Source organism: Notothenia coriiceps, unplaced genomic scaffold (genome assembly GCF_000735185.1).
Source record: "Notothenia coriiceps isolate Sejong01 unplaced genomic scaffold, NC01 NC01_scaffold00012113, whole genome shotgun sequence".
Lineage (NCBI taxonomy): Eukaryota > Metazoa > Chordata > Actinopteri > Perciformes > Nototheniidae > Notothenia > Notothenia coriiceps.
This window is the reverse complement of record NW_011344814.1, coordinates 57,151-65,924: the sequence shown is the minus strand read 5'-3', so window position 1 is coordinate 65,924 and position 8,774 is coordinate 57,151. Positions and strand designations below refer to the sequence as shown.

The 8,774-nt window shown below is 42.3% G+C and overlaps 1 protein-coding gene across 1 annotated transcript; it reads left to right on the top strand.

The window, feature by feature from the left end:
• The first annotated feature begins 4,267 nt into the window (after positions 1–4,267).
• Positions 4,268–8,561, top strand: hoxb4a (homeobox B4a). Its single transcript, XM_010773135.1, has 2 exons — positions 4,268–5,149; positions 6,639–8,561. The coding sequence occupies exons 1-2, from the start codon at positions 4,687–4,689 to the stop codon at positions 6,914–6,916; spliced, it is 741 nt and encodes a 246-aa protein (XP_010771437.1). The 5' UTR covers positions 4,268–4,686; the 3' UTR covers positions 6,917–8,561.
• Positions 8,562–8,774: the final 213 nt, after the last annotated feature.

Below are 8,774 nucleotides of genomic sequence, written 5' to 3'. Positions count from 1 at the left end.
GCGCAATGTACAGGGAGAGATGAAGGGAGAAGAAAGACAGGAAAAATGGAGGGCGGGAAGGTGGTGGTGGGAGAGTGGAAGGTATTCGGTGACATGGAGGTGGGTGGATGGCTTGGGGGTGCAGGTGTTTGGCTACACATGTGTTTCGCACCGGCTAACATTTGTGTTTCATGGAGTCACTTTCTGCTCTATGACTGTACAGTGGGATATTTGGCCATGGGCTTCACTGAGCTGAAGGAAACAGCTAACTGAAGCACAAAGGCCGGAAGGTAGAAACAAATATTACCATAAATATTCAATTAAACTAGCCATATACTAATGTAGGTGGTTGATTTCATATTATCAATGCTGGAATGAGCATGTGTAGGTAAGCAGAGATGGTTTGTTGGTTTCTACTCGACACAAATGATGAGAACAGTTTCCAGAGGTTTTGTTATCCCCACAGTGTCTGTGAAGCCCTTCTCTCAGGTGCTACAAAAAATAAAATAAAATAATAATTTCCACATAACATGTGTCCAGCACATATAACATAATATAATAATAGTAACGATAAAGAACAAAAAATAAGAAGAAACACTAGTTGATACAATACAATTTCCTTTTTAAATTTGTCTTTAAATGAGCAAAACCAAAACATGCAACCAGACCTCTATCAAGTTTTTCAGACCAAAATATCAAATGACAAAACAATGTTGTAAAAACACTGTGTGTGAGTGTGTGTGTGTGTGTGTGTGTGTGTGTGTGTGTGTGTGTGTGTGTGTGTGTGTGTGTGTGTGTGTGTGTGTGTGTTAGGATTCTTAATATTTCAAATATGTAAATGAACCAAATAGCAAAATAAAGCATTAATGGTGTTCTTGTTTTAATTAATTTTTTTAAAGCATTTTTTTTATTAATTTCTTTTCAACAATCCAAGCTGATGCATTTAGTCGACCATCAAATATTCCTGTATTATTTTGTTGATGTCATCATACACATGATTTTTTGTATAGGCCTACAGGAATTTGCTTTGGTGTATAATGGTGCACACATGAACCTAAAGAGGACCAATATTTAAAAAAGGAGAACATATTGAACTATATAAAAGCTATTTTATTTTTCCAATAAATAGTCAAATAGGAATAAGACCATTTACGTGCAGCATATCAGAATTTAAAGTAAGATTTGCAGATATAAAACGAAGCCTATCTCAAGTCTAAATCTCTCTCTGTGGATCTCTGGTTGGCACATTGACCTTTAGCTGTGGCCGGACGGAAACAATGCCCTCCCCCCTCCGTTCACCTGAATGGGGCCTGTTGACAAACTTGACAGAAGGAGGGGAAGTTCCGCAGTCAGACACACCTTGATCGATACCTGAGGTGGCCCGCGGCTCAACGGGAGGTCAAGGTGAGCATAAGACGCCCACACCTGAGCAGCGATGGATTGTATTGGAACAACAAATTATAATAAAATAGAAATAATGAGTAAAATAGAAAGAGAAATAGAAATGCTAAAAATAAAATAAAAAAAGGAGGGATGCCATGCAGGGGTAGATTCGAGGCCGGCTGCCGGAGCCTCTCCCCCGGCCGGAGGAGTCTCGGGGCTACGGGCTCTTAGTGTCCGGTTTGGTGATGTATGAGAACTTTTTGGAGGAAACAGAGAACAGCAATATTGCCTGCAGCAGGGAGGGAGTGCAAGTGTCACACAATCAATGCAGCACAACAAATTACATTGTAAATGTGGCAGGAAAAACCTTTTTAAAGCACAAAGAGCTTTTTACCGGAGCATATATTATTCGTTTTTGTCCATTAACTTTCACATTTGAAAGCAACAATAAATGTAGAATGTGAACTGGTTTAATGCTTAATATATTGAAATGAACCTTTCTGTTTTAATCATGAAGTATTTGATTTATTTAGTGTAGAAATAAGGATAGCTTTATATGAGTGCAGGCCTTTGGTCAGATCCTTTTTTTTTATTTAGTTGAATCCGTTTTGGAGTCAGACTGCAATTCATTTACGAAAGTGAAGGACATTTATTCATCGGGCCATCCATTCTTCAGCCGAATCATTCAGAACCCTTTCTGATAAGACAGTGTTCCCGCGTGCCAAGACATTTATCTCTGCTTCCATTACGCAGAGCCCCTTCTGCCAGGATCTTTTTTTACTTTTATTTGATTCCTCTTTTGGATGATTACAACTTTACTTTTAATTTAATATTGTGTGGTTGGATGGAAAGCTTTGGAATTTTGTTGTACTTTTATTTTGAATAACACTTTTATTTTAAACGAAATTCAATAGATACAAAAAGAGATTCAACAGGCAACATAATAATATCTTATTAGCCTATAATTAATACTATTTCACAAAATGAGCCTTGAATCTTGAATCTTTTGTGCATTTTTACGTACATTCGTTATTGTTACAAGTTAAGTGTGCGAAAAGGTAATAATCCAATGTGTATTACACCAAATGAGTTCTAAATAAGAAAAATATGTCTTTATTTATTTATTTTTAATATATATTTAGCCGTTTTCCATTTAAAGCTGCAGTAACATTATTTAAAAGGTGACTTTAATTCACTTCAAAAAGGAATTTCTTTGTTTGTGATCGTCACTCTTCCTTGTGGGAAGTGTCAGAAAATTATAACTTCATCTCACAGATCTCCCCCCCAGCAGTGAGGGGGGTCAATGTACAGATGGATGGAAATATTCCTGCATGGCCTTGACAGGGGGTTTATGAAAGCAATAAGAGTCTATCGACGGAGTGAGCGCGCGCCTCCAGAGAGCCGCTGTCTTCTATATCTACCCTGTAGATCCGGATTTGTGTAAAAATCATTGAAACAATCACAAATTCGCTTCTAGGGGAGTATATAGTGGATTTAAACACGACGGCAGCGATGGATCCAGCACGAGGAAGAGAGCTGCTATCATACGGATCGCTGCTTCATATTAGAATATCCCAATCACTTTTCAGCAAATATATTCGTATTTATATGACGAGTTTATTGGCGATTATTTGATTTTGAAGCGACTGTTATTGTGTGTCTGTTCTGCCCCAGAGTGATGAAAACTCCCAAGTTTTGTCCATGTTATTTGTTTCGGTCATCAAACAGTCGTGCAGTTTTAAAGGCCAATTCCTGGTTGAATTGGACTCTTTTTATTTTTTATTTGTCCTGTTGAAAAATGATGCGCTCGACTGTAGCCTACTGGTCATCTAGGAAGCAGGCGAGGTGTGTGTGTGTGTGTGTGTGTGTGTGTGTGTGTGTGTGTGTGTGTGTGTGTGTGTGTGTGTGTGTGTGTGTGTGTGTGTGTGTGTGTGTGTGTGAATATAACATAATGTATATTCTATTTACTGCAGTATTTCTTGTTTTTTTAGCCCATTTTATGTATCATTGTTTTGGGTTTGTTTTCTCTTTAAAAAAAATGGATGTAGGCCCTTAAAATGGTCAAAAGGCTGTAGGCTATATAGCCTATACATATATGTATGTACAACTGAAGTGTAGTTTTGCAATGGAAATCTAAAGTCCCCGGCTCTTCCCACTATGCCACATATGACATATTTGAAATAAAAGGAAAATGCATGCAGTAAAATAGTTCAATGGACCAGATGGTCGTTGCATGAAAAAGAAAAATGTGATCATATATAAGATATAACAGAATGTACCATTGCATACTGTACAGTAGAATAAATACTGTCCCTGTGTAGTACCCGGTTATGCGTCATGGTCTGGGAGATTAATTTCATTTTGGAGGAAAAACAACGACTTGTATCTCTAAAGGGCAAATGCCGGCGCTTATTGTGAATGTGTAATATGGACTTGCCATGCCTGTGATGTTAATACCGTCCCTGTTTATTCATGCACGGTAAAAGGCGACTGGATTACTATGCAAGGGGAGTTTGAAAAGTGAAATGTGCGCGTGTAGGAGGACCGCTGCTTTCGAGCCGTTGCTGGATTCCTAATGCAGAGGTCTGCTGGTGATTTAGAAGGCCGTGTAACCTGAATTAGTTGATGAATTTTCTATCGATCCTAAACAAGCCAGATTTATCTCTGACACCGTGCTGCTGCTGCTGCTGCTGGGTGGCGGCGCGGGGCCACTCTCACACTCCCCGTTATTAGGGATTTAAAAGAAGAAGAAAAAATAGAAAGCTTTGGCGAGCACACACACCCAAATATATACACAGAGGGTGGTGCAGGCGCCACTTTAATTCCCCCCGAGCACTTTTCTCGCTGCTTCTTTTTTTTCTTTTTGAAATTGCAGCCAGACGCATAACAGGGGAAGGTTTGCATAAGGGAGGACTTGTCATACTGTTGCTCGTGGGTGTCCTTGCGTGCGCGGATTTTGTCAAACGCGCTTTGTTTTTGTTGTGATTCTGGTGCGCTCCGATTTGTGGCGGAGGGATACACAGAGAGAGAGAGGGCCCGGGGAGGGAGAGTTTTGTAAAGACTGCGAATGCCCATAAATTGAGGCCATATGATGATGCGCGTGCGGGGGCCCGTGTATATGCTTAATCCCATTTCCTTATCCGGGTCCGTCCCGGAGGCGCGCCATTGGCCGAGTGCCGTCACGTGGCTTCTTAACTTTGTTCACTTGACAGAAAAGTAGGAGGGTTCAACGGAACAGGAATAACCGAAGAGTAAAGGGATGAGATATAAATTGTAGTTATATATTTTCCGAGTAGGTGCAATTCCACAAAAAGACTGACATTAATGGCCATGAGCTCCTATTTGATCAACTCCAACTATGTGGACCCGAAGTTCCCACCCTGCGAGGAATACTCTCAGAGCGACTATCTGCCCAACCACTCTCCGGACTATTACAGCTCCCAGAGGCAGGATCCCGCTGCCTTCCAGCCGGACTCCCTGTACCACCCACAGCCCCCCCAGAACCACCACCAGCCGCGAGTGGAGCCGCCGTACACGCAATGCCATCGCCCGGGACAGCCCGCCTCGGTGGTGATGTCTCCCCGGGGTCACGTCCTCCCCTCAACCGGACTACACCCCACTCCTGTCCCGGAGCTCAGCCACCGCTGCGACTCGGTGACACCCAGCCCGCCTCCGCCCGCGTCTTCTTGCGGCCAAACGCCCAACAGCCACAGCACTTCGTCCCCTACTAGCACTCGGAAGGACCCCGTCGTGTACCCGTGGATGAAAAAAGTCCATGTAAACATCGGTAAGTGCAAACTTCTCTCCCTCTCTCCCCCCTCTCTCTCTCCCCTCGCTGCTGCTTTGTGCAGTCAGCTAGGTGTCCACGGTCACAATCTACGGATTCCCCTCTCACCGTTTCTCAGAAGTACAAGAGTAGCCCTTGGGTCGAGATTTACGGTCGTCTGTTTGCAGGGCCAATATAATTACACCCTCCATAAATTTTTATTACACCTCTCCGCTGAGGTGCCTTTTGAAGTCCGATCTCAGGCTCTAATTCCTCGCCTTATGACAACTCAGAGCGAGCCCATAAGTTAGCTTTTATGCTTTGGTAATTTGATTTTAAGTGGCCTGGTTGTATAAACGGTGTACTTTACTCTGTCGAGCCCTTCTTCCCCACTCGTTGTTCCAGGGGAGGGAAAGTTTTATGGCAGCTGAAATATTCATGTTTATGGAGCCGGCCGTAAAACACTAATGTAAAAGCGAAGAGCTGCAGCCTGTTCTGGCTCTCGGTGAGCTTCTAATAGACTCGCTGCCTATTGCTTGTTGGGAGAACCGGAGCACGCGTTCGCGGGGCGACAAAACGTTTATAAGGCACCGTGATGCGTTCACTGCACCCGGCTGTATATACTCGGTAAGAAAAAAAACAATTTCTTGCATTTTAACCTTGGCGGTTAGCTGCCATGTGTTAGACATCGGATTCCATTGCAAAGGTGTTTGCTTTGTGTTAGGCGTATTGCTTGAAGCACTTGGTGATTTGAGCCCCCCCCCCCCCTCGCCCCGCCTCCGCCCCCCCCCCGGAAACACCTTCATTTTCAAGGCTGATTTGACGTAAGGCCTATTTAGATTTCTACGGGATTTTTTGGCACGAATGTGTCAAAACTGCAAGAAAATAAATATGAGCTTTCGGAAATGCGTCCCTGCATGGGAACTCCATTTTCGAATCACAACATTTGGACAGCGTCAGGATTCACACCGCCGCAGGGCCTTCACTGACACCTGACAACATGTTCACTGCGAAGGCAGTCAACAATCTTAAAATCGGCTGGAACAGCTGCATGTATTTGTGGTAGGGTTAATGAGGACTGCTATCATTACAGATGATGTCAGGTTGCAGCCTTTTTATTCTGCAGTGTGTTCCTCCTCCATGCTGCATTTTTATTTCTTCATGTGGCTTTATCTGCTGTTTTTTTAATTACCATCTGGCTACTGTGTCGCTTCCTGTTTACTGACCCAGATATAATATAAAATATAAGCGGATAAAAAACAATAGTATTCAGCGCAAGCCAATATTGTGCTGACAAACCCTGTCTTTGTCTTTTAATTCACATTATAATGCCGCACTGTGGAAAACATGGCTTTAGCTCAGCTTAATAATTGCTTTACTGAATGTTGTTGTTGTTATTGTTGTTATTATTATATATATTTTAATTATTATTATGCCATAATTTGGATGTGATTGCATGGTGTTTTTATTCTCAATACAATAATATTGTGACGCTCTTGAATTCCCACAGTGAACGCGAACTACTTAGGGGGGGAGCTGAAACGCTCGCGGACGGCCTACACGCGCCAGCAGGTCTTGGAGCTCGAGAAGGAGTTCCACTTCAACCGGTACCTGACGCGCAGGCGCAGGGTGGAGATCGCGCACACGCTGTGCCTCTCGGAGCGGCAGATCAAGATCTGGTTCCAGAACCGGAGGATGAAATGGAAGAAGGACCACAAGCTGCCCAACACCAAGGTCCGCTCTGGGGCCAGCAGCAACACAAACTCCCAGGCTCTGACCGGATCCTAGAGCCGCCCCGGGCCCCTGCAGCCCCGTTCTGTGGCCCGGTGTCAGATTTTTTGTTCCCAAACTGAACGCCGCAGCGGCACCGGAGCCTGCACTTTTGACCGGAATAACGCCCGTGCTCTGGAAGTGGAGAGGGATGTCATTGCCCCATGATGTTACACACTATAATATGACGTTATGATGTGGGAGGGGTGGGGGGAGTGTTCCCATTCACAAAACATGAAATGAACAAAAGTACGCGAAGGAACAAACTGAGAAAATGACGCGGCCACTTCTTTGCTTTTATTCTGTCTGCCCCCACCCCCTGCTTTTTTGTATGTCTATCTTCTTATTTTTGTTAACTCCTCTCTCTCTTCCTCTCACGATAGGCTCAGGATAACGTGCCCCCGTGCGTGTGGTTTATTTTTATTTTCTCAACCCGAGATTTTTTTTTCTTCTTTTTTGGTGAAGATGGATCCTCGTTTTCATCTTTAATCATGCCAAACTCGGGCCCCATTTGTCATGTTTACTCTGCGGGTACAAAGCAAAGGGGTGAACTGCGGCTCTGCCCATTACCCCCCCTTGCACCCCCCCCATCTCCCCCACACAACCACTACCCCCTCACCCACGCCACGCGTGATTAAATGGAACTCACGTTTCGTCAAGAGAAGTATTCTTACACACACACACACACACACACACACACACACACACACACACACACACACACACACACACACACACACACACACACACACACACACACACACATGTACCTACTCTAACATAAAATATTACCTCCGGTATGATCCAATCTGACAGCAGGAAGTTTTCAGTCTTGCTGCTATAATTATTTTTGTTTTGTTGAATGAGAACAATAGCTTTTCAAATTTCTCTTCTAGTTATTTTTGAATTCAGAGTTGATTGTAAATGATGCTGAGGACGATAAGGAGAGTTCTTGTGGTCCGTTTATTGTTCATGTTGTGATGTAATATACAGGGAATTAAAGTGAAATGAAAACATCTTCCACTACCAATCAAACAGGGGTTATAAAGCTGCCTAAACACTAATATTCAAACCAAAATCCTGGTACAAATAAAACACATTATACACGCAGCACTATAGAATGTACCTATTACCTCAGTTGTACTTATATATTTTTAATGTTTTTCTTGGTCCTCTATTTTCTATTGCTCGTTCAATGAAGTGACAGCTTTACGAGCTTTTTATATATTTTTTAAATGTGTGATTATAATATTAAGACCTGCAATACAAACTATTCATTTCTTGCATGTGGACATGTTTAAAATATAATTTAATTTTAGCCAGGGGAATGAGAAAAATAAGGAGCCTTTTGTTGCATGTCTGAATGGATTTAATTTTATATGTCTTGCTCTTTGTCCTCTCTCCGCACATGTAATGCGCGCACACTTCCTCTTCCCTCTCCCCTTCCTCTGTCTGTCACCTTGTTTTATATATTTTATTCTGCAAGTGTTTCTCAATTGATGTTATTTTATTTACATTCCAAAGATCAGTTTATATATGATGATGATGATGATGCTAACAATTATGCTATTGTTGAACATGTGTTACCTCCTCCGATGTGTCTCTGCTTTTGCCTCCTCAGTGTCTACCTTCCTATTATTTGTAAATAGTTCATAGAAATTTAAATAAATGTCTAAAAATATAATTTCTCTATCCTCCTCTCTTTGTCTCAAAAGTACGAATTGTTTTGCTAACATAAATACACTGAAACATTGACTTTGATTAAATGTTAACAGATTTCACATGGTTGAACCTAATATGTTTTATTTAAACGTATTATTATTGCATTCAACTAACCTAATACAGTTATGCGAAATGGGTTAACATGTCATTAAAG